The sequence below is a fragment of the Microtus oregoni genome, unplaced genomic scaffold (assembly GCF_018167655.1).
Source record: "Microtus oregoni isolate MIOR12 unplaced genomic scaffold, Mior012 000007F_ref0000211, whole genome shotgun sequence".
Classification (NCBI taxonomy): domain Eukaryota; kingdom Metazoa; phylum Chordata; class Mammalia; order Rodentia; family Cricetidae; genus Microtus; species Microtus oregoni.
In genome coordinates, this window is record NW_024543066.1 from 15905252 (window position 1) to 15932367 (window position 27116).

At 46.2% G+C, this 27116-nt stretch overlaps 1 protein-coding gene across 4 annotated transcripts in view; it reads right to left on the reverse strand.

Moving 5' to 3' along the window:
* The window catches only part of Nck2 (NCK adaptor protein 2), a 118975-nt gene that overhangs the window by 19291 nt on the left and 72568 nt on the right, over window positions 1-27116 (reverse strand). For 3 of the 4 annotated variants that reach the window (XM_041656134.1, XM_041656133.1, XM_041656135.1), the window contains exon 3: window positions 11971-12212. In XM_041656134.1, coding sequence (XP_041512068.1) covers window positions 11971-12196 — 226 coding nt within the window. In that variant the 5' untranslated portion in view covers window positions 12197-12212. The remainder of the gene's footprint in view (window positions 1-11970; window positions 12213-27116) is intronic. The other variant, XM_041656136.1, reaches the window with a different exon arrangement.

The window sequence follows — 27116 nt, forward strand, 5'->3', positions numbered from 1 at the left end:
TCAGCCTGAAGCAAAGCAGGAAGAATGAATGTCCTTCTGACCCCTTGGCCATCACAGACCAGTGCAGAGGAGTCATTCATGTAGACTCTAAGTACAGATGCCAACAACTTTGCCACCAGTTAGGTCTGTAAGCCAAACTCAATCTAACCAAAACTCCAGCTTATACAAAAATGTTGTTTATACTAAATTATGACCAGAGGCTACTAATGTGTGGGCATTTCCTCTATTAGAGTTAGGACCTATTAGTAAAGTCAACTAAAAATTATGAAAACCTCTTAATACTAAATGTTACTGTGGTGACAAGTATAATAAAAAGGACTCAATGGAATGTCCCTGTGAGCCTGTGGCTTCTGAGCCTACAGGAAGCAGAGGAGCCTACCTAGGTAAGACCAGGAGTACCCATGGCAGGAACTACAGGCTATTTGGAGTCAGGAGCAGATAGACTTCGAGATGCTTCAAAATGCCGAAGTCTGGGTTCAGCACGGAGAGCAGGAGCAGGGGGCATAAGTCAGGGGTGGACTTGGGGAAAGCAAGTGCTGGAGGCTCTAGAGGCCCCTCGGAAACTACAGAGAAGGGGAGTGGGCAGTGGAGAAGCAGAGCTCTCCCCAGAGGCAGACAGAACAGCCATGGCAAAGCAAAGGGCTTGTCATCTGGACATTCCCACCTCGGTATCTTGCTAGGGGAAAACCCTCTTTACCGGGTACTAGGGAACCGTCGCTAGAAACATAGGAGTTCTGAATTCTACAGCACTACGGAGGCACGGCACTAGGACAACATACCTATGCTTTCCTTCTTCCTTTTGGATCACAAATACTCCGTCCCACCTCACCCCAAGACCTCAGCCGCTGTCGCTGGGGTCATGTGGGGTCTTTATGCTCTACAGAGGAGAGAGTACGCACTCTCTGACAGCCAGAGCGTATGAACCCAAGGAGACTGAGAGAGAGCAGGACACTTATCCTGGAACTTTTGTTCCTCCTCGTGAACTCCAGCTTTGAAAACGGCAATGCCTTCTCCACAGGCTGAGTTGATCCCAAAGTCCCTTTGTGGGTCATGGACAGCACAGCTGTGGAAAGATGTCCTGGGCACATCCATGTGCAACAACAGTGTCCAAGGAATAAGTACAACGTGGGCTTTCCTCCACAAGAGGGGGGCTTACCCCAAAGATCTGCTGAACTCCTAGATCTGTCAAGAGCATTAAAACGCAGCAAGGGAGCCCTGTGAGGAAGCCATCTCGTATGCGGTTCTTCCCTGTCGCTTCTTAGGTCACTTATCCATTAAAAACAAGCAAACAACGGAAAACATCCACTCGATTAATGAACTCGGCTTTCCTCTTTCACCACTCCCATTTCAAACACACTGTCAGCCCTTCCTAACCAGTACTGGTGACTGCTTGGTGCCTCGGCAGGTCAATCTCCTTCAGCGGCACCATCTTTTCCTAGAGCAATTTCTTCTCCCTGCCCTTTGAGAAAGCTCAAACTCTTAATTGTGGGCCTGTGAGGGTAGAAGGTATGGCCAACAAGGGGTTGCACCAATTCCTGACCTTCCCTCTCTTTCTTCTCCTTATGATGAAGGACTCTCCTGAATGTTATTCTATAAAACTCCTAAGTTCATGGTTGAATGCTAAGAATGGGAGGAAATGGGGAGATCTGTGAGTTGGGTGAGCGCTATCACCCCGCATCCTCCCTCTGCAGGACAGAGGTGTTGGGGCCATCAGCTCCCCCACAAGCACATGGTTCCTTGTGCACAGGGCTCTGAACTGCGAACTCCTAGCACAACTGAAAGCTACTCCTTTGTTAGCGGACAGGTAAGTGATGGGACTAAACATTTAAGGTTGGGAAAAATGATTTAGACTTTTTTTCTTAACAAATGCAAAAGTCAAACGGTAACAGATGCCAAATGAAAATACCTTCATTTTTCATTACAATTTTTGATGAAAATAAATATTCAGTACCTCTCTACACAAACACCCGATCCAGGAGTATGAATGATTTGCATATGCAAAAGGGTGAGAAGAGGCCTAGATTACAAGTGACATTCTTCAGCAGGACTGGAAGTATCAAACCACCAGCAAAAGTTGAGCACACACCTAGCTTTTAAGATTGTACTGGAACTACAAGAACTGAACATTGTAAATTAAAATGTGTAAATGGTAATGGGGCAGACACAGGCAAACGGCACTTCTGCAGGATTGTCTGAGTCACGTTTGGGATAGCTCCCGTGCTGCCCAGATCTGGGGACCACTACAGCACCTCTTCTGTTGTCCCTGTCATCATCTGTCACAGAGATGGATTGGGGGGGGCAGTGCCAGGTGGGTGAAGTAGCTGGGAAAGCTCTGGATTTAAGTGACTGGCACACAGCAAGAACCCAAGTGGCAGTTGCCTAGGGGCTTGCTGTAAACAAGAATTTTGATTAATGCCAGAGTTAGAGCCAGAGGAGGATCAATTGGAGAAAGGTAGAGGCAAGGCTTTCTCAACTGAGCTGCGTGGATTCCGCGTCTCCTATAGCATTCCCCTGGGGCAGGTGCCACCTCCCTCCTGACCTTGGGGGCAGAAGTAGAATCTGGAATAATCCGAGAGAGGCTACTTAGTCTACACAACAGAAGGTCTTAGTGTCAGGAGGAGAAAGGGCACTGCTTGTAAGGCACAGGTATGTGGACAGATTCCTTGCTGTTCGGGGCAGACAGTGGTGGTTAATGCCCAGTCCTCCAGAAGCCTGTACCCTATCTCTAAGTCCTCAACCACTGATGACGTACAATCAGCAGTGCCCAGCTAGGACACAAGGGACTTCGCTCCTGACTTTGGCGAAGTCTCAATTGTCTGACTTTCATTGCAAAGTGTGGTATAGTGATCTAGAAGAACCTTCTAGAAATCAGCACAGAGTCTGAACTATCTACGCAGGAATAAAGAACATATGAAAAGTCACGGTGGATCCAAGGGTCTTTCTGAGGACCACACAGCTAACTTGTCAATGCTACACTTTAACACAACACACTAGGTGAAAGAGTATGGATCTGGTCAACTTCAATTAATAGCACGGCAATGACAACACATTACAGCTAACTCTACTTACAAACACCTACTTGCAAATTTTATAAGCCAGCCACTCAATAGCTGTGCTTCCTAAGGAAACAAAAAAGACAAAAATCAAGCACATTTCCCATGGAAAGCCACCCCCCATGCCATGCTTTATTGAAGAAACAAAGGTGGTGCAGCTTCAAAAATATTTAAGAACTGTCCTGCAAAGTGGTTTCCACAGCTGGGTAAACCAACAACAACCTAAGCACATTTGCAGAACCTGTAAATTCAGAAACAGAGTGGAGAAGCAATAACAGCCTGAAGGGAAAACCTCTAGGCCAGTAGTTCTCAAGCTTCCTAATGCTGCAACCCTTTAACACAGTTCCTCATGTTGTGGTGAACCCTGACCATAAAATTATTTTTGTTGCTACTTCATAATTGTAACTTTGCCACAGGTGTGAATTGTAATGAAAATATCTAACATGGTACCCCTATGAAAGGGTCTTTTGACCCCCAAAGGGGTCACGAGTCACAGGATGACAACCACTGCTCTAGAGGCAAAAAAGGTCACACATGTGGCCTTGATTAACCCATAGAAAAGTACCCAGTACCACCTGGCTGAGCCTGTTAAGTAGACCCTGGCTCTCTGTGCACCAAGCAGGAGCCTTTTGGATGCCCACCTACCCTCTCCATACTACCAACAGCAAGCACAAGGCCAGGGCTAGAGGAAAGTGGGTACCAGAAGGAGCTCAGGTAAGTATGGGGGACTCGGCAATCAGTACAGCTACATGGTGCCAGTTAGCGATGCCCCAAGGCGCCTCAGCTGCGGATGGAAACACGCTCAAGAGAAAAGGAACATTTCAGACATATGGAGGGGAGCGAACAACAAACGCAGGCCATATGGGGAAACGGTCTGAAACACGGTGAGATGGTCTTACTCATTCCCAGTCCATGCCGCTCTGTTCCAAGGCTCGAGTTAACTCTTTAGCTCAGAGGGGTAGTTCTTTAGCAAGCCGCCATATAGTGAGATGGTAAAAAACAGCCACTATGTCAATTATCCTGAAACACAGACAGTCCTCAGGATCCCCAGGGCAGTGTCCCATGACCCGCCATGGCCACCAAAACTCATGTGTCCGCACATCCCTTAAATAACATGGCAGACTATTTGCATAGAATAGAACCCACACACATCCTCACGTGTACTGTTTGCCAAGTACCACCCAATACAATGTAAGCGTTATGTGTGGTATACTGTATCCTATGGGATAATGACAAGAACAGAGAGCTAGCTCATAGACACACAGCATCCCTGATTATTTCCAATCCGCTCAGAGTTGGTAGAATCTTTAATGTGAAGCCTCCCAGTGCTGAACCTGACTCTCTGGACCTCCACGAAGACACAGGGTCTACAACAGCGCCCTGGGCAGAGCAGCATGGGTCTCATGCGCTCCACTGTGCTTCACCAAGTTTCCTGAGGTAGATGCTCCTCCCACACCTCAACGTCTCTCCTAGCTTTTGTCCTATTAGTAATTTTTTTCCCTTCAAAACAATCTGTCTCTATTTTCTAATCATCCTCCCACTGATCCGTTGTAAGTTGTTTTACATTTTTGGTTCTAAATACTTGGAAGCTTATGACATACGAAAACAAATCTGAATTTATTCTGAATGTCTGGCAGCACAGCACTAAGTTTCCATAGGATTCCTGCAATAATGCATGTGACAGCCTGTTTCGATTGGGAACAATCTGGTGAGACGGAGTTGTAATGGATTCTAAATTACAATGCATTATGTTTAATTCATGCTTGCACAACGGCGGATATTACACCGCGGAGAGGGTGAAGTCATGACAAAACAGACCTCGGGAGAAGCTGGACCTCTGAGATGGAACTGAGAGCCTGCCTTTCTAAACGTTATAATACAAATTTTCCGGGGGCGTGCTGGCCTTTGTCCTGTTCTCTAATGAAGCCGCTGCACAGAGTGCCTTGGCGAGGAAGCATGTTCCAGGACAGGGTGGCTAGCAGCAGTGTTCTCATTCCTGAAGAACAGTCAGTGCAGAGAAGCCCACGATTTCTCCAACGGATAAGAAGAACACACAAACTCTAAGCATTCCCCCAAACCAGAAGCATAGGGACCGTCAGAAATCTGCCATTCCCGGCCAGTGTCTGGCTCCCTGCAGAAAGAGTCCATACACTTTGCACTGACTCCATTGAGAACAGTCACAAGTCATCAAAACAACCTAACTGTAATGCCTACAAGCATCAAGAGATTAGATACAAATGCTAACCGATTCTCTCAGAGCCAAGACACCCCAGGGAATGTGCTTCCTTCTAAGTTATTTTCACAGATTCCAATTTTCTTAAAGGTATGTCCATCTTAAAGACTAGAGACAACTATTTGATAGTTTTATGAAGTACAGTCATTTCATGGGTTATAATTTTTTTACACTTTTAATTAAAATATAATCACATCACTTGTTTCTTTCCCCTTCCTCTCTCAACCCTTTCCATGCCGTCACCATTTCAAATTGATGGCCTTTTTTTTTATTATTGTTACATATATATTACATATAAATGGGCAAATACATAAATACAATCTGCTGAGTCCATTTTCATTGTTTGTGTATATATGGATTCAGGGCTAATATCTATACACATATAGAAATAAGGCAGGCTCGAGACCATTACAGAAAATGATACAGAATGCAAAAACCAATGTATGGATCCTCGCCCCAACTGACAGCAGAGCTCAGGGAACGCCAATGAAAACGGGGTGGAAAGAATGGAAGAGCCAGAATACCAGGTCTGCCATGAGACTTTCTCTCTTAGATATAGTTGCATAAACGAGACCTGAACGGTGGCTCAGAAAACAATCTGGGTGGCTGCCACAAGCAGCAGGCATTCCTCACTCTCATCCCAGAGATACGCAGAAAATAGGTCGACCACAGGAAGTTGCAAAGCAGGCAGGGGCATCATTCTGACGAGGAATCAGCAGAATGTATGAGCACCTGCGGTGTTCCCCTGCCTCACGCTCGATCACAGTGCATACTCATGATCTCTGAAAGGCTAATTCCTAACTGAAGTCGCTCCTACAGAGCTGGGGCTCACGTCCTAGCATCCCCTTGACCATGAGATGCCTCTGGACACCGGGTGGTCTCTAAAGAACTCTCTTCAGTGGGTCTGTTTGGTTTTCATGCACAGCAGGGCAACAGGAACCCTGTTTCTGGGAGCCATTAGAGACCACCCCAGTTTGACACACACAGACACCCACTCAACCTGGAAAATTTACATTCATTCATTAACACCATCATCATCTAACCTGGAACCTCACTCAAGCTGTGTTAATCAGGACCTAGTTTTTCACGCCTAAAACAAGCAAAGTATTGTTTTTAAACTGTTCTCCGACATTCCAGAATGCTAACTTGGAGACAGTTTCCAATCTACTGCACAGGGAAACTGACCACTCAATGTAGGCAAACACGTCAGTCAGAGCAGAAGTGTACTCTGGATGTCCTATCTGGTGTCCTTAGGAAGGCCACAGGGACATTCTCACGCCAGGAGTGGTATCGCCAGCTTCAGTGTAACAACAGATGTTTTTACGAGTTCACATCCCATCCGGCTATATACATCTTGCTTAATTTAACAACCTATATCTTTCTATATAAGTCATAAAAGCATATTAGCATGCCCACTGGTCCTCCTGTTGGAAGCCTCCAGGTCCTTTCTAGACAGAATTTGGCCCCTTACTGTTGATACGGACAATACACGAAGGGTAGGCTGTTTTGGCAAGGACAAAGTACTTGGTGACTTGCAAGCTGCTTCATGCTCATTTTTCAGGCAACGGCTGCAGGCACCCAGTGGCCCTGGCGCCCTATGACACCGGGCTCCTGCCCACTACTACTTACTCCCAGTTCACTGACTGATGGAGGACAAAACTCAGAACGGTGACTAAGGGATAAGTATCCTTTGCGGGAAACAGGTATGATTTAAGAAGCAAAATATGATGGCACCAATGGGAGAAATCGCTTGACCCTGTGATCTGACAATTTTTACAGGGGACCATTTCATCCCATCAGACAGAGGCATCAGAATCAGGCCCACTAGTTTACCTTTCTGTAAATACATGAAGTCTGTATATGGTATCCTGGAAGACTGCATGTGGTCCTCACATTAAACATGTGAGAAGCCACCCGTCCTGGCTCACACGTTATTATTTATTTATTTATTTATTTTTGGTTTTTCGAGACAGGGTTTCTCTGTGGTTTTGGAGCCTGTCCTGGAACTAGCTCTTGTAGACCAGGCTGGTCTTGAACTCACAGAGATCCGCCTGCCTCTGCCTCCTGAGTGCTGGGATTAAAGGCGCGCGCCACCACCGCCCGGCCTGGCTCACACTTTAATCCCAGCACTTAGAAGGCTGAGGAAAGCTACTGAGAATTCAAGGTCAATTGGATTACCCGGTAAAATCAAGGCCAGACCAGGCCACAAGGCAAGTTCTCTCTGCCTTGGTGGGGGTTACTTATAATAATGTCAACTGTTAAACTACATGTTTAATTTTTACATGAAGGAGAAACTCAGTTCCTAGTTCATTCAAACTTTAAAAACAAATCTGAGAGAGGTGTTTAAGTCACTGGTGAGTGTCGTACAAGTTCTCTCCCTAACAGAGGTATCATAGCCTTAATATTCCCTAACAATTCACTGTGAAACACTTTTCTACGCATACAGCTCTTGTCCTTGTCTGCCAGAGGGCTCCAATATCAGGCTGGATCCCCTGGCAGTGCAGCAAAGGAATCCTAAGACCTGAAGGCTCCCAGGCAGAAACTTGGTGAAAACACCCGACATGAGAAAAGCATCCAGGCATCACCTCACCCCAGCGCACCAGCATGGGGACAGGGGTCAATCTTGCCTGTCTTTCTTGCCTGTCTATCCTTCCATCCCCTCAGGTGTCCTGTTTGGGTCTAGAGTAGGTTATGTCTGTCTCTTGACCTCCACCTTTCTTCACCCCCATCTTCCTCCTATCCCTACAGAGGCCACAAACACTTCTGCTCAATTCTTTAGCTATTCATAATAACCCAGGCAAGGTTCAACATCTTTGGGGCTGTGGTGGATTGTGGCTAGGATCAGAATGGTAACAAAAACTGTTCCTGAGGCTAGTGCACAGAAATCTTTGAAAATTATCTCCCAGGGAACAGTATCTCCATCCCAAAAGGCTAAGCACAGGGCTTTACAATATTTAGCCTACATACTCATGCAGGTCAAATTGCAATGTCAAGGCCAGAAGTAGCCTGGGTTGGCTCACTGCTGAGCTCAGAGCTGTGCCAGGACACTGCCTGAAGAAACACACTTGACAACCTCTTGTTCTGCACGGGAACATTTTCTCGACTGTTCGTGATCAGGAGCTAAACATGGAAGAAAATCCAGTAGCTAAAAGCTTTGCCCTCGTAAAAGAAAATACAAGATCAGATTGTTTTGCTCAATTACAAATCAATGAAAGAAAAGAATGTTAATACTTTTAACAAGATGCTTTTGTCAAATATACTGGTACCTTCAAGCGGTTCTAAGAAAACACCGTGCGTGAGAAGATGTAAGTCTCCTAGGCACACAGACAGCATCACAGAGCCACTGTCTCCTTCCCTAAAGGAGAGATGCTCCAGTTCGTTGCCCAGTGGCTCTGGGGGACCCCTGCACAATTCACACCAAAGAAGGCATCAAGCATGAAGTCCTACCATGGACCTCAGACTCAGTGGACTCCTGCAACAAGCATAAATCCAATAGGGCTGACAGCATGGAGTACAAGAAGTTAAGGGATGCAGTCTAGGGCAACAGTCTGTTGCTACCTTCACACAGCAGAGACACTTTCTGTTCTGCACAATACAGTCCATAACTCGTGTTCTAACTCTGGGGACACATCGGAGTCCGTAACTAAACAGGAGGCCGCGAACACTCAGTCTCCAAGGTCTGCATTACAAGAGACACCTGGGAGACAGGAGGGGCTACAGCAGGCACCTTCACCTCTGTCTGGCCTACACACTGTGGAAGTCAGCCTGTGGAGAAGGAAGCTATTGCACAAGGAGACCGGGAGTGGAGGTGCCTCCCCTTCTTCTGGGACTGCTTCAATAGGAAGCTCCTGTTCAGGTAACAAGGTCCCTCGTTGTCTGATAGCAAAGGCGATCATGACATATGCCAAACCACACAAACAACAGCAGTAACCAAATATTAACAACGGGAGCCAAGCCAGAGAGGTAGCTCAATGGTTAAGGGTGCCTGCCATCAAATCTGAAGATGGCAGATGAGTTCAATCCCTGGGATTTACATGGTAGAAACAAAGAACAGACTGCTGTGGGTTGTCTTCTGACCCCCCCCCGCCCAACACACACATACATGTTGTGGCACACGTGCCCTCATTTTGTGTGTACATGCACATAACATGGGCCACTTCTCCCTGAGTCCCAAAGGCTATGAAAGTTGATTCCTATTAATAAATAAATAAATCTAGAAGCATAGTTTTATCTGTATTTTTGCAATCTTTCACGCTTGATGCAAATGTTTCCAAAGACCTATGTGCTGGAATGGAGTCGGAAGCTCACAGCAGAACCGTCACTCACTGGAGAGATTTGCTCTGCTTGGCAAAACCCTGGAGGGCAGAGTGAGAGCCAAGGGGAGGAAGTTTGAGAAATGTAAAAATTTGAATCTATTTAAGGAAGCACTTTCTAACAATCTGTGTTCTCCAAAAATGGAATTGGCCTTCTGGAGCAGTCTAAGCACTCCAGCTTAGGGTTGGGTGGCAATATGTCGGGGACAGGGGAACAGGCCCAGCACGAGGGTGGGATGCGCTGCTTCGCTCTGTGACTCGGGATTGTGGGATGAGATGAACTGATCATGCGTGGGGAAATCTTAACACACTGGGCAAAGATGAGGCCTAGAGCGTCAACCTGAGGCCTGGTCTTTCTTCCCAAGAAAGTCAACAGGCAGCCATTTAAGGGGCTCTCCATGACCTCAGGGGGCTTACTTTTTCCAATTCAAAGTTATGTCTGTTTTGTGGTTTACAGGATTCTGATTTTTTTAAGGAAAAATATGTCAACAATGCCTAACATTATTACAGAGGGTGTGTCAGGGGATGGCTGGAAAGTCAGTCAAAAACTCTCAGAACATCACTAAAGCACTGACCCACTCACCAACGCTGTTTTCTTTACCATACTTAAGTAACATTTCTCAAGCAAAGAAAAAGAATACACAGGGGAGGGAATTCGGTGGAAAAAGACTTAGAATGCTAATAACAAATGGAATTTTTCCAGCAGTCTTGGAATCTACGCTGGCCACAGACATCCTGAGAGAAGGTCCATGCGCTGCACAAAATACCTCCCAATGACTGAAGGCTTCACCCCCTGAACAGTCAGCACAGACCTTTAGGGACTGCACAAGGAGGAAGATGGGTACCCTGAAACGCATCCGGTGTGATGCCCTTCTCAGTTTTCCCATGTCTCTCTCCCCCCTGCCCGCTCCAATGAAACTAATCCTCTTCCAGTAACACAAAGGAAAGTCTACATACGCTTAGCCTAGGGGATGGTAGTGGCTCACGTCCACAGCGAACCTCAAGTGACAGGCTGGCACTGTTGGCTACAAACAACTCTATACTTACCTGAGGAGACAACAACTGTCAACTGTCAGCTCAGCTCAGCTCAGCTGTCCTTCCACGAGCCTTCCTGATTATATTCCAGGGTAATATGAAGCAGTAAGCATGGTTAGTGGGCACTGTGTGCACACTCAGGTACGGCTGGTTACCACTGTGGTAGCCATCTCCTGTCGGACCCGTGGCTATGGACTGATATGGCTTGAATGTATCTCCTTTCCTGGGTCCCTTTGTGAATTTATTCCCCACTGAGAGTAGTAAGAAGGAAGAAACTGGTTCCTATCACACTACTTAGAGGTGGGGCCTTTGGGAGGCAAAGGGGACTACTACACAGAAGGTGTATAAATGAATACCCATGGAATACAAAGGGAACAATGTAAGAAGACACAGATACTACAGTTCTCTATATCCCCCAGTCTCTTGCATAGGATACCTGTACCACACCGAAACTTTGCCAAGAAGGCAATACACATACAGCCACTCGATCTCGTGCAAGCCAAATTAAGTCTTTTTCTTTATAAAGCAACCCACCATCAAGGAGTTTGCTACAGTGCTAGGAAATGACCTAATATACCAGAGGAGAAGAGGCATGAACGGGAAGACTCGGAGAATGTCATAACTGAATAGGGCTTGTGGAAGTGTCCATCTGAGAGGCTTCTGATTGCTCACCACCCCAACTACACATCAACTTACTGCCTGAAACTGGTATAAAATATTCCATCACCTAAGACAAGAATAAACAAAAACTAACAGACCAGAAAGTACCGGCCTCTTCCTTCAGTATGTACAAAGACAAATGCATGAGAGTTTGTAAGAGAAAAGGGTTAGTGTGCTGACGGGCAAAGCTATGAAACTTGATGTGAGTCTAAATCGGGTTCTTCTAGAGTTTGAATGTAAGGAGGCCACTGTGGAGGGGTCCACAGCACACACAAGTGTTGATTTAGCTGAGATTCCAAACTCTTTTATCAAGTATGCCGAACATGATAAACAGAGTCTTCAACTTGACCTCTGTACAAAACCCAAGTAGGAGGTTGTTAACAATTAACACCTTCCCCAAAACACACACTTACACATAATATACCACATTATACCCCTACACACCATACCACATATACATACACACTACACACAGCATGTTTACACACTATGTCACACTCACACACACATAACATACCACATCACACCTCTACACAGTGCATCACATATACACATACTATACACACCGTAACAAATACTCTATACATCACACACATCTCTCTCACACACACACACAAGCTGAAGCAGCAATGCTGTCCCCCGGCCTAGCTATTCCAGGTGGGGTGTGGATACTCACCTAGCGTGTCCTTGAGATTCTTTACCAGGGAGCCCTTCTTCAGGCTGTTCTTGCGCTCCACGTAGTTGGACGGCACGTAGCCTGTCCTGTTGGCTGCGTTCCTCACCCGCCACCACGTCTTGGAGTCGTCCAGCAGCCACAATCTCTCGTTCTTCCTGATGTCGAGCTCCTGGTCCTGCTGGGCCGTGTAGTCCCACTTGGCTATGACAATGACTTCTTCTGTCATCTTTCATGGAGTCCTTCTGCCAGCAAAACATTTAAAGATGCTCATTACCTACCCGCACACCTCGTCCTCTGGCGGAGCAGAAAAATCAGGCAATGACAGCTCCTGCGTTGGCCCTGCCACCAGTCTCCTCCAGGCCCCTAACACTCGTCCTTAAAATGACCTTCCAGCAAGCTCTAGGGCTGCCGAGAAACATTTCCTCACCAAAGCCTGCAGCCCCTCTCCCTGCACTACATGAGCTGCACATTTTACCGAAGCCAGATGCAAACTTAAAAAAAAAAAAACGCTCAAAATAACAATCTTATAATTAAAGTGCTCATTTGCCTAAACGACACCAGCCCCTTCTAGCTGATAGGTTTACACTCAAGTTCTCAGCATATGCTGAGGAGTTTGAAGACATTTAGCAAATATAACACACCCAAACTACTCCTATAAACTCAAATTCAAATTACTGTACTACTAACGCGACGTGGCATCCTGAGACGGGTGGTAAAATAGAGAAAGAAAATTGGCGGAAACACTGCTGAAACGTAAACAAAGCCTGGGCAACAGCAATGTGCCCATGTTAATTAGTTTTGACAACGCAATGTAATATGTTATAACGCACCGGAGAAATCAGCAGAGGGGTATACGAGAATGCTCCACACAAATAACTCTACAACTTTTCTGTAAAAAAAGAAATTATTCTTGAAGACTGGTATCTTGAAGACAGAACTTAAGATATTTAGGCCATGTTGTTCACAATTGCCCAAACCGGAAAGCAACAAAGACATCCTACAGGAGGTGACCAGATAAGCCGTCTACCTGCTGATGAAATATTTAAGTGCTGGGGCAGAGCGAGGGGGAGTGTAGGTGCCTCCCAGAGTGAGAGCAGCAGGGAGGCCAGACAGGCTGGGCATGTGGCGTTCCACATGGGGCTCCTTGGAGCAAACTTTATTGAAGACTCTGGGAACCCTGTTCTCTGTGGATTTTATCTTCGCAGCACCCTGTGCTAGCAAGATCCTCCACCCCATACCTGATCAGGTATGCTGCAGGTGATGTCTACAGTACCCCCAGAACTGGCTGCCTTGATGTCCCCTAACTAGTTCCACGATAGAACACTCTGGGAAAGGAAAAATAAATCTATGGCGACATAGGACTAGTGGATACTGGGGGGAGCAGAAGCAAGCAATGCAGAGAGATGGTGAAAGCAGGTAGCTGAGACTATATCTCAAAACACGTCAAAATACACATGAAAACGACTCCAAAATACAGCTCATTAAAACAGGTACGGCACAAACCTGATGGAGTCCATCTAAGAAGTAATAACAGGGAGGAACACAGCACACACAGGCATCACCTACGTCAGCAATTCCACTCTTCTCGGGCAGACGAAGCCCAAGTGTTCTTGCAGGAGAAAAATCAGTATTCAATCCCTCTACTGACTGGAAATGTCCCCAAATTACAGAAGGAACAAAGACAAGATACTGGGCCCGAACCGCCTTGTCTTCCTGTCAGAGTTCTGATCTCATTCATACCCTGAGTTCGGAGTTACAGAGCAAGCTCATGCGTCTGACTCACGGAGGCATGAATACCACACTTTCTACCATATTCAGGCACACAGAATAATACAGGACTTCTCACGTATGCATTTCCACATTAGGAGATTAAAATCATGTGTGAATAATCCAGTAAAAAAAAATATGGGGTACAGACCTAAACAGAGAACTCTCAACAGAGGAATTTAAAATGACTGAAAGACACTTAAGGAAATGTTCAACATCCTTAACCATCAGAGAAATGCAAATCAAAACAACTCTGAGATTCCATCTTACACCTGTAAGAATGGCCAAGATCAAAAACAATTATGACAACTTATGCTGAAGAGGTTGTGGGGTAAAGGAAACACTTCTATACTGCTGGTGGGAGTGCAAACTGGTACAGCCCCTTTGCATCAGTATGACAATTTCACAGAAAATTAGGAAACAACCTACCTCAAGTCCAACCAATACCACTTTTGGGTATATATCCAAAGGACGCTCAATCGTGCCACAAGGACATGTGCTCAACTACATTCACAGCAGCACTGTCATAGCCAGAACCTGGAAACAACCTAAATGCTCCTCAGCCAAAGAATGGATAAGGAAAATGTGGTACATTTATACAATGGAATACTACACAGCAGAAAAAATGACATCTTGAGATTTGCAGGCAAATGGACGGAGCTAGAAAACATCATATTGAGTGAGGTAACCCAGACCCAGAAAGACAAACATCATATGTACTCACTCATAAGTGGCTTTTAGACATAGAGCAAAGAAAACCAGCCTACAATTCACAATCACAGAGAACCTAGACAACAATGAGGACCCTAAGAGAGACATACATGGATCTAATCTACATGAGAAGTGGAAAAAAAAGACCAGATCTCCTGGAAGCATGGGGACCATGAGGAGGGCGAGGGAGGAGGAAGGGAGGGGAGCAGAGAAAAATGTATAGTTCAATAAAATCAATAAAAAATATTTTTTAAAAATCATTTGGGAAGAAGAAAATGCTTGCAAGCCATACATACAATGCATACAATATCCAAGAGGGTGGAGCACACAAAGTTCTTCTCAGAGCTGGAGACCTACAAGGAGAGGACCTCTAGTTCTTGTCTGGTAGCTCACACATCTGATTTTCTCTGTCAGATAAGACCTATGAAAATCATTAAGGTAGACGTCTTTTTTAAGGTCCAAGACAAGGACAATAGCAGGAATAGAAATGAGGCTCAGAGGGGGTGCCACACCAGGTTTGCTGCTAACTTTCATAATTTCCCAAACTATTTAAAACAGGAACAGATCACCATTTAAATCCGTTGATACCCAGCCAACCAAAGCTCTCTACCGAATGGCCTTCTGCATCCACGGTAGCAAGGGTTCATTCTGGTGCATGCTGAGAGCATGAAGACTTATAAAAACACAGCTTCCTGCTAAGTCACAGCACAGGAGATAGGAGAGGCCGGAAACATGCCGCACTGGTTCAGGAATGCAGCAGGCACCTGGCGCAGCTAACCAAGAGAAAAGCCGCATATGCTGCAGGCAGCAAAGCTGGAGGCCCAGGGGCTCGGTTGCCACCAAGAGTCCCATATGCTAGACATGGAGGTGCAAGACTTGGTGTTTGTCTGGCTGGGTTTCAGCCTTTTTTGGTGGCATCTGTCCTTGCTATGTCCCAATTCTTATGTCCCGCTCTGTGATATCAGATATTGAAAAATTTTAACTTGTTCTTTTATCTTATAGAAGTTCATGCCTAAGAGTTGTCTCAGGTCTTAGAAGAAACTTTGGGTCTTTGAACAGCATTGAACTAAGACCATGAAGACTTCAAAGCTGGAATGAAGGCATTTTGCATTAAAACATGGCCACAAGCCTAGGGAGCCAGAGCTGGGGGGTTGGGGGGAGTAAAATGTTACAGTTTAAGTGCTGTTTGGGTGTCAAGTTGATAAGGGATAAACTTGTGGTGGTTAAACTGTCAACCTGACTGGACTAAAAACCCTTTAGGGTGTTTATGAATCACAGGGAGGTGTTGGGGATATTCCTGTTTTTCCAAAGAGGCTTAGTTGAGGGAAGATCTACCTTGAATTCGGGTGCCCACAATCCATGGGCTCTTGGACTGATCACAATGAGAAGGAGGAGAAAGGCAGCCAGGGCCAGCACTGTCCTCCCTCCTTCCTGGTCAGGCCACAAACCAAGCTGCTGCCTTCGTTTCGCTGTCATGATAGAAGACCATGCTCCTCTGAAGAGGAAGCCAAATAAATCTTTTCTCCCTTGTGGGAGGTGGTTGCTTCCTGAGCCCTTCTTCTGGCAACTGTATCTGAGCCTCCAGGAAAGGGCCAGGTACCAAGACACCCTCCCCCTCTCCACCTGCACCTCCACCTCACCCCTGCATAACTCTCAAGTGATTTTCACAGGCTTTTAAAAGGAAGCAAGACACAGAAAACTGAGGCAGAAATGTCTCAGGGAGACTCCTTGGGTCAAATCTCTGAGCATGGAAACAAGAAAGTCAGAGTGTTCCACCTAGAACTCAGGTTCTTTAAGCCATCAGTTGGGAACCTAGGAGGGTTGAGGAAACCCTTCATGACACATTTGGCAACAATAAAAGGTTTCTGAATGTGCCACCAAAGAGTAATTGAGAATCCAGCAGGGACTAGCCTGAGGTGGTCCACTCAAACTCCCTGCAGTCTCGGCTCTGTGCATGGAATGCACCACATAAACCCAGTCAAGGCTGCCCAGACGGCTCAGCTCCACCGAACTGATATTTGTCCTGTCTGTACGGAATCTTTTTAGAGAAACAGAATGGTTTAATTATGGGGAGGGGGAACCTTCCTGCTGTCAGCCCTCTCTGCATGGAAGTCCCAAATTAGTATACTTTGGGTCATAGGGCTGTATCATGTTAGAATGCTTAGTTTTGAAAATGCAGGGTCACTAACTTGAGCGTCATGAAACATTGGCAATAAACTCAGGCTTGGTAATCGCAATAAACTTTCCAGCCATTTCAGACTTGGCCCTATGACACACTTTTGCTATTTTGTACAAGGTATGTGGAGCAGTAGTCTCGGCATCGATGATTATACAATAAAACTAATCATTCAACTTGGAAAAATGTTTAAGATGATCCTCGTCCTGTAGAACTACATATTAAGTAGAGGTTGCATGCTTCCTGTGAAAAATAAAGAAGGCCATTTGCATGCAAACTTGCTCTCCAGTGGCATGGGGCTGTAAATGGAAGAGTTTGAGAAGCCCTGCTATGGGAAGTAAATCCATCATTTAACCTACAGGAGATAGACACCATTCTGGGCAGCATCTTTTAGGGGAGTGAGCATCAGAGCCAATATCTCCACTTTGGATGATAGCTCCCAAATCTGTTGGGCAACACAAACTGGAACCCAGGGGTAAAGGGAAAGAGAGAAAGGAGGAAGAAGGAAGAGGAGAAAGAGGAGGAGGAAACCTTAAAGTTGGGTGGAAAGGGATAGGAGGATGGAGAGGATGGCTGGAGTATGTGTGACTACAATCCAAACATGTTATATGAAAATCTCAAAGTAGAAAAACATTATTTAAAAAGAATAATAACATTTACTTAGTTTGTTTTAGTGATTAATAAAGATCTTAATAAGATTAATATAACCACTGAAAAACTGCCAATCTAAACATGAAGTTGAAGACATAAGGATTTCACAAACAAAAACCAAAACATACACATAGATGGGCAGGAGGACAAAACAAGTCTAACACTTTATTGGCAGGATACTGACTTGAAACTTTGGGAAAATGCATTTGTGTGCATGTACATACAGACACACCCTAATATGTGTGCCTGTGAGTGAGTAAATGACTGAGAGAGAGGGTAGGGTGGAGGGTAAGACCAAATGGAGACAGATGTCATCCCAATGCCAATGTTCAACATAGTCTGAATTCTTCAAATCATATAACAACTTCACTGAGGGCCCCTGGAACTCTTTAATTTTGTGTAATCTCTCATGCCTGGGGTGGCAGAGGACTGCACCTGGTCAGCTCCTGAAAACTCACTCAATGCAGGCTTTGGAAGATGTGGTAAGCATCCTAACACGTTCAACTCTGGATCTGTCGGGATGCACGGCCAACAGGAGGCAAGGTCACTAACTCTGTCTGCTCCCTCTGAGATGGGGAGATGATCTAGATAGCCACAACCATCCTCGCTACTCTGAGCAGGAAAGTCAGAGAGAGATTTAAAGACGCCATGCTGCAGCCAAGAGATGAAGCAGTCCCCAGACACACTGGAAAAGACGGTTCTAGAGCCTCCAGGATGACATCCTGGTTTCACCCAATGAGGCTTGCATTGGGATTCTGAGGAGAAGCTGTTTTAGGGCATTTGCACTGTGGTCAAGCGCTGCTCCCACAGCAACAGGAAGCCAACCTCAGTGGGGAGTCTTTGCTTTGGAAAGGGGAGCTTCCTTTGTTCTCCTCCATTTACTGCAGTGTTCCTGGTCCTCGGTGCAAGGTCTGTGAAAAAAGCCCATTTGCATTAAAGTGACTGACTCATGAATGGGTCTTAGAAGCAACTAAAACTCTTGATTAACCTCCCAAAGTTGTGTATAGATGGACTTGCCAAATGCCAACTCATCTGACAGCACTTGGCAGGGCCTGCGGTCTCCTGTCGGGGAACAGAAAGGCCAGTTGGTGGCTTTCTGAGGCAGGGTCACTAATTACAGCTAATACACTTCAATCGTACCTCCAACACAATATGGGATCTAGTGGCTGTTCCAACTCTTACTAAGCTAATTACGCCGTGACAATAGTCAAGGTCTTACCACCTCCCTAGAACAGAAAAGTACACCACACATAAAAGAGAACATTCACAACAGACATTTCCATGTACAGCCACAGGGGCGTGAGTACCTGGCACCACCTGCATGGTCAGGGCATGCATGGTGACAGTCAACTGAGACACCCCACCCCCACCCCCACCCCCGCCCCGAAACGGGGCTTCACACAGATGAGAGCAGCAAATGTTCACGAGGACCCTTTGAAATAGATGTTATCTACATATGCATTCAGAAGTGATGAAAAGGGGCCGTGTGTGTGTGTGTGTGTGTGTGTGTGTGTGTGTGTGTGTGTGTTCAGTAACTCACCCAAGTCCACAAGTCAGAGAGCAGAGGACCTTGGGTTCAAATCTACCAGAGGGTCCGCTCTGTACTATTCTCACTGCCTGCTAGTGAAACTTGGAAGTCAAATCTTGCTGTCGCTCTAAAGAATAAATCCCAGGGGGAAGATGGATGCTCATAAGCAAGAGCCGAATTCAATTTTCTTTTGATAAATGAGTAGGCAGAATTACTTAGGAAGAAACACTAGGCCCTGATCTCCTGGGGATGACTCGGGACAGGATTTATGTTTTTAATATTTTATTAGAGAGAGGCAAAGTCCCCTGATGAAGAGGCTCAAGCTGGATGGTACAGGGCGGAAGAAGCCAGCTTGCCTTGGTGGGATATCGCGGAGAGGCTCTTTCTGTGGTTTGTTTTCTGGCTTTGTTGGATGATGGCCTATGAGGTCCCTGTCTTTCATAGTTTTTCCGTCACAGTCACCAGTGTGACCCCTTCTAAGATACTTCTCTCCAGCAGGGTTTGTGAGCCAGCCTGGTCTGAAAGCCATCAGAGCGGGAGACTTCTGAGGGAAGGTGATTGATGATTCCTGACTGCCACTTCTTTTCTTTTTCCTTCCCAGCTTCCTGTGTGTGGTTCATGCATGGATGTGTACGTACACTCATGTATGTGTAGTTAACTCTCCCACGTATGGTTTGTGGGGGCAAGGAGTCAACGCAGGTTGTTTTTCTCAATTACTCTCCAGCTAATTGTCTGAAACACCGTCTCTTACTGGACCAGGAGCTCAATGACTGGTTAGTGAGCTCCTGGCATCTGTTAAGTCTCCAGGGAGACCACATGTGCATCACCAAAGCCAGCATCTGCATGGGTGCTAGGTTCCGAACTCAGGTTCTCAGGCTTGTTCGGTGGGTACCAACAAGTCTTGGGACTCCTTCAGCTCCCTTCTGCCAGTGTTCCCACTGTGGCTAATACCAATGACAAGCCTATGTCTAGGGGATTTCCAGTTACCCAGAGTATCTGCCACGACATACTTCACAAAGAACTATAACCAAGCTATTACTGCTAAAACAGGGAGCTAAAATAGCAGCCAGAGGCACGTAGCACCTAGGACAGGTGAACACCCAGCTTCTCCCCAGAGACACACCTAAGTGTCTCCATTCAGAAGGCCGTGAGAGCTTCCCACTAGTGGTGGGGCTTCCATTCCCATCTCTGCTTCCAGAGCGACAGGATCTCCCCCCATGAGACACAAAGGTTCAATATCTTCTCATTGCCACCATTTATTTCCAACAGCAGCCATCCTACTAGGTGTGAGGCACTCCCAAAATCCGTTTATGAATCTTCTCACTGCATCCTTAAAAGGATTACGAAGACATAATTATCTCAATAAAAACGAATATTTTATACTGATAGTTTCTCCCCAGTGTCCTATTTCTGTCTTCCCATCCTATCAAGGATCCTAGATTAGGCTTCTCAGATGCTTAGGTACCTCCTGACCGTGACAATAACCAGACATCCTTGCTTTGAGGAGTGTCAGTCAGGAGCTCTGTAAAATAACCTTCCATTTGGATTCTCCCACTCAAACAAAAGAAAAATCAATGCAAAAAGCAACAAAAACTCCAGAGTTGTTTGCCCAGTGATTGCCAACCTGGTAAATGAAATGCCATCTAACCATTCACCTGGTGTCAGACCAAAGATCTGAGACTCCCATACTCCCATCCCCTACTCCTTTCTCTTCCCAGCCACACAACAAACCCCAGCACACAGGCTGGCCTTGAAACAGTGCCTGGAAGCTAATCACTTTTCAATCCCTCCAAGGCAAAGCCCTGCAGCTCTGCTTCAACTCTCCAGGCCTTACAAAGATTCCTAACCCCATTTCTATCCCTCCTACAACTCACAGGCCACTCCCCAGGTTCTCCAGCAAGCGACTGTCATGGTATAGATGTAGGGAAAAAAAAAAGGTTAAAGATTAATAAAGCACATGTTATGCCCAAGGCAAAGCCTGAATGAAACTCAGTGTCTTTCTGGTACAAAAATTTTAGCATTTGCATTGATCCTTACCAAATTCTATGGTTTACAGAAGAGCTGTGGAACAATGAAACAACAGGAAAAGTAGTCAGAGACCTAGCAGCACACACAAAAGCACTGCCTTTTATAGAGTGGTTATCCGCTGTCAGATCAGGTAAAGATTAGAGATTATTACAACTGAGCAGAGGGTCTAGCATGAGCATCCAACCTTCTGACAGCACAATACAATGCTGTCATTCAAGAAGCTCACATTCTGGAATGGTCCAATCAAGTTAAAAAAAATTGCAAAGATTCTCAGTAAAAATTTAATATTGTTTATAAATGTATTTATGTGTAGGTAGCTGTAAGTCACGTGGGAGCTGCAAACCTTGACTGCTGAGCCATCTGTCAGGGCTCTCAATGTTGGGCTACGCCCACAGGACTCCTAGGGCAAAGCCATCAGCAGGCCACAAGCTGAACACACCTGGTGGGGCCATGGGTTATTTGCACATAGGAATTTTGGATTTAGAGATCAAAAGATGGAGTATGCTTGTTTACAAATGGCCGCTAGGAAGCAACATCTATAATGACAAATGGCTGGCGTCGAGAATAATGAAAAGCCCCACAATGCAGAGGAAAAGACCAAGAGAAAAAGCAGGCAAAGTCACTGCAGACAGACAGCACAGATGGCGAACGTACATAAAACAGCATTCAAACTCATTCATTGCCTGTGACCACAGTTAGAGCCCATTTTAACACTAGCTGGGGAAACCAGAAAAGGCTGGGGGGGGGGTGTCAAACTGAGTCCACACGCTCTGCTGAGGAAGAGGTGGGGTTTGCTAGAAAGCAAGTCACAATGATCCTTCCGAGCATACAAGGTCGCATGCCCACCGACAGTCTGAAAAGACACTTTCAGTGTGTTGAGGGCCTAGGGATGTGTACAATGATGCTCACAGCCGCAATAATGAGGATGCTGAAAGACAAGGACCAGCCCAATCAGCAGCCAAAGGGACAGATGGGCAGTGGCATCACACAGCTCAGTATCCTACAGCAGTGTAAACAAATGAAGCCATCATTTTCCTGCAGGCGCACAGGTGACTCAGAATACAGAAGTGGCGAAAGTCTAAGGACTAGAGAATTTAAGGCTCCCTTTTAGAATGCACTAACACAAGCAAAATAGGCAACGTGGTTTGGCCTCGTGTATATAGAGGCTAAAATCAATTTTTAAAAGCAAGGACACAAACGACTAGTAAATAAATAGATGGGGAAAATCCTATGGGCCGATGGATTGGGAATAACTGAGGTGGATCTCCCACCTAGATGCTGGGAGCGTCCCTGTGCATTGAGCCCTGCTCCCACAGAGCAGCAAGTCAACAGAGGCGAAACCTGACAGGTGCCCAAGGTCAATGCCAACAGCGAGGCATCCTGACTGTGTACAGAGCTCATCCGGATCCATACAACCATAAGAAAGAAAAACATGGCATGATGCAGCGAAAGGGGCTTCTACACAGTCCCGAACCTCTTACAACCACAGGGATCATGAGGCACAACACCCAGGAGGTACCTAACGGGTCCAGTGTGCAGGACAAGGTGTGCAGGACGAACTCCTGGACGGAACATGGATGTCTGTTAAAAACCCAAGCGAAGTTGAGCATTCAGTTAGCAGCAACGTAATAGGCTTACTAGTGTATGGTAGTCATGTAACAGAGGGAGTGTTCCTCTGTCAGTCAGCATTCCCTGAAGCTTCTTGGACACCGGTTAGATGGGCGTGAGCATCCAACTCTGAACTTCAGGACCACTTGACTCTTGGTAAGGGCCAGGGTCTCTAGGTAAGTCACCAGTTCATTTAGTCATCTGGTTAAATAATACTCATGTTTGGAAAAATCCAAACCACAGAGAGACAGAGTACATGATAGGTTTCTACCAAAATGAAATTTGACTGACCATGACTTTCCCAAGGGTGCAGCCAAGAAGAGCAGCGAGTTATTACTGCTCTCCATAGAACACATTCTAGGTCAAGCTCACTAGGTGCTCACAGTGCGGCGAGTTCATCTCCAGGCAGCCCCTCTGGGGGTGTCAGGCCTGCTACTCAACAGACATGATCGAGACTGGAGGTGTATGAGCCAGTGAGCTGCTCGAGACTGCTCAAGATGCAACGGCCAATAAAAGAACAGATAAGACCACAGCCTGTGTCTCCTGACCCAGAGCGGTAGATCTGGGTACCTCATTTGCAATAACTGACGTAATTTACAAACCCTTGCTTGTTAGACTTAGCAGTCAAAACATAGTAAACACGGCACTCATTTCGTGTGTGTGTGTGTGTGTGTGTGTGTGTGCACATGTGCACGCGCGTGCTGATTGGAGCTTGAACTGTAGTATTCTTGTAGTCGGTACACATGGCCTCCATTTAATTTACTTGAGCAACATTAATTATGTAGATTATAACCACGAGCACAGCGAGGGCTCAAGGCAGGAACAAGAGCGCTGCTGCAGTCATGGTATGAGTTCCATCCCCACCCCTGTTCCTCCTTTCTGTGAGTCACTCATTCACAGAAACGTAAACTGGAAATTCTTAGACTCCAACCTACAGGCTCCTGAAACAAGGGGGAAAAGATGGCCTTCCCCTCCTCAGCCCCAACTTTTAAAACAACCACTTAAACTTCCATTCTGGAGTAAGTACAGATTCCCAGGACTGTGCAGAATTACTTGTACCCAGCACCCATTTCTTCCAAAACTTACACGTTATCTAGCTAAGGACAACAATGGCGGTCCCGTGTAAGCAGTTTCGTCAGCTCACTGTGTGTGGGTTCCTGTAGCCATCAAGACAGAGAGCTGTTCCATCCAGACCCCTCCCTCGTACCTGCTCATGGCCACACCTGTCTGTGGTTTGCTTGCTTGACTACGACGGGCCTGTACAAGGTGGTTTCAAAACAGCCAGAATATGGAATAGGGGAGAGACTCCTAATCACATGGCCAGGCAGCAGAGGACAGGCCATATCCTTCCAATGTCCGCCTCCAGACCCCATCTTCAAGAGTTTCTGACACCCCAATAGTTCCAGTAGCTGGGGACAGAGCCTCTAACACACAAGCCTCTGGGGACATTTCCTAGAAAACACTACTATAACCTCTGCCTTGCTTTATTTTAATGAACATTTAAACCATCCTTCCAATATGCGGCTTACACACATAAACTTGTATTCATATATCCATATACAATGACTCTATCATGTGCTAAGAATGTCCTCAGTGGAACAGTGCCCAGGACTTGCTGTGACAGACAGTGGTCCTGTGGAAACTACTGAGAAGCAGTCCAAACATAAGTGACTAGGAGGGAGGGATTCCAGCCCCTTTATCATGCTGAAACTTAGTTCTGAAGCGGGTACATGATGGTTCTTAGTTTTATTTATTTATTTTTGGCAGAGAAAACAACTGATTGGTAAGGTATTCTATATAAGCATTGTTAAGCTGTTATTCATGACATAGTCAAAATAATACTTCCTCACAAGCAATATCCATGCCATTAAGCAAACCACTCGAGGGACAGGAAACAATCGGCCTGCTAAAGAGCCTTGTGTTCTCCAAAGCTCCAGCAGGCTCTCACAGAACCGAGAGTTCCAGTTCTCATCACCAGGACACAGTGACATAGGGACTGCAATTCTGAAGGCAGCAGGGTCTGGCTAGGGACATGACAGAGCCTGGGGGGTGTCTCAGTCACTATTTGATCGCTGTGAAGAAACAAAAGAGCAAGGTAATTCTTTTAAAAAAAGAAAGCATTTAATTGGGGGCTTGCTTTCAGTTTTAGAGGGTTAGTCCACTAGCGTCATGGTGGGACGCACACGGTGCTTGCTGGAGCAGTAACTGAGAGCTACATCCTGATCCCACAAGCAGAGGGACAGGAGAGCTCAAGGCCCACCCCCTGTGACACCACACTTCCTCCAACAAGGCCACACCTCCTGCTCCTTCTCAAAGAGTACCACTCCCTGATAACTTTCCTCCAACAAGGCCACACCTCCTGCTCCTTCTCAAAGAGTACCACTCCCTGATAACTTCAAATGTATGAGCCTATGGGGGTCATTCTTATTCTAACTACCACCGGGTGTATACACTGTCCCCAGTAAGGTTAGTGAGCATCATTTCTCATCTCCAGCGTTCTGTGGTGGCCTACAAAAGGGTCCCAACTGGTATTTATGAAAAACCTTGTTTTCACAGGGTGGGATCTGGATTTATGAGGTTCAGTTCGACCCAGGTGTCCTTACAGGTCTTAGACCATGTCCCCTCTGCTGGGGGTGAGGTGGGGTTACTGCACATGAAAAGTCAGCACCCGTGGACTTAAGTTTTCCTCTGTGTGATCAGTGGGGTAAGGGTAACTTCTGCTGCTTACACACCAACCACAGAGAGAGTGACTGCAAACAGAACACGGCCCGAAGGCTGGAAGAGAAAGGCTATTAGAAAAACGGAATGCCGAGTCTGTAGACTCCCTCCACCCATGTCCATGGAAGAGTCAAACTGCCTAGATTCTTAGGAGGAATGCCACTGCTATATCCCCTCTGGCTTGACGTCTGCAGAGGTTGAATGTTACCTCTGACTGTGGCTTGTGCATCCTGCTGCCTGCACAGGCCTTCAGACAAGGTTACAGAGACCTGTGCCCGCACATGGCCACAGCCTTTCAGAGAATCACCTTTACTTCCTACAGTGGAAATCACACTCAAGGCTTACCAACGGACAGTACTATGTTAGGGGTGCCCAAAAGTCCTGGAGGGGGCAGGTCACTACCCCGGGAGCTGAAGCTGGCCTCCAGGGTCACAGACCTGGCAGAGGGCACAGCCACCTTCCACCAAACAAATACTAGGGTTCTATACTATTGTTTCTATCCAAAAGATCTTTTCATATTTGGCTCAACTATCCACACAGCACACAAAGTCATTCCCCTTAAACTGCGATCTCCAATAGTCTGATTTATTCATGTTCTCATAGCCATTTTAAATCTCAGAGCCCACAAACATTTGCAGTGGTTTAGGAAAAAAAAATAATAAAAGAATCAAAAGGAAAATTAATCCTGACAGGGAGAAGCTAAAATCTCAGGCTCCCTAGTCTCCTGTAGAGAGAGCCACCAGAGGCATGGGCAGGTGCATGCACTTAGGAACCCCACACTGCCAAGGCTACAAGAACCACCAGGTGCCTCTCTCACTCCTAGAGTGTACTCTTGGGGTGAGGGCATGTGGGGGAATCCCATTTGCTCTCCTCACACTGGCAAAGCAATTCAATTTTTAGTTACCTAGTCAAGGGCCCATTGCTAAAAGCCTGTGTCACCTGCCCTGACACACACACAACAGGAGTGTCTATTTCCGCCCTGACACACACAACAGGAGTGTATTTACTTCCGCCCTGACACACATAACAGGAGAATGTTTACTTCTGCCCTGACACACAGAGCAGTATGTTTACTTCCGCCCTGACACACACAACAGGAGCGTGTTTACTTCCACCCAGACACAGACAGCAGTATGTTTACTTCTGCCCCGACACACATGACCTTTTGTTTTCCACAAACCTGTCGACTCTTCCTGAGTTCAGAATCTCAGCAGCAGCAACACTACCATTTGCAGCGGAGAGGCTGCTGCGTCCCTACAGTCCTCTACGTGCCTGAAAGCGTGGACGGCTAGTTCCCAGTCCTGTACACAAGCCTGTTAATGCACAGCTGGTCTCGTGCAGAAATGACTGAGCAAGGGTACACCATGTGGACACACTGGATAAAACGAAGATTCAATCCTGAATGGAGCCCAGCAAGAGCTCATCACACCACTCAGAGAACATAAAGTTGAAAACTAAATGGATGATTTCTGTATTTTTTTACTTAATTTTTTTTTTTGGGGGGAATGGCTGACAAAGATAACAAACTGCAGAAAATGAAACCTAGGGTAAGGGGATTATTTTCATTTAGAACAAAAACCAGAATATTGGTTACTCGATTTCTATCAATCTGTCAGGTAAAAAAGAAAGGTGGATATAGGCAGATAGAATTTTCAAACTTTTGTTTCTCTGGTTCCGGGCATCAGTGAAGACAGACGGCTGGGGAAGCTTGTCTTATCATTACTCCAACCGTGAGAAAACGATCATTCTACTGATCACACTCAGAAAGGTTAAAAAGCAATACGAAAAGCTCTGTCCTGCAGAAGGGACCAGAGGCATGCTAGCACACAGGAAGTGGCTACTGAAGACCAGGCACTGTCATCTCTGTGGATAATTCCTGTCACGGCAGGTGTGACTAAGTCAGAATCAGTGGGCTAAAGGACCCCAAGCACCAAAGCCTGGGGGTTAAGCAGCCTGCAA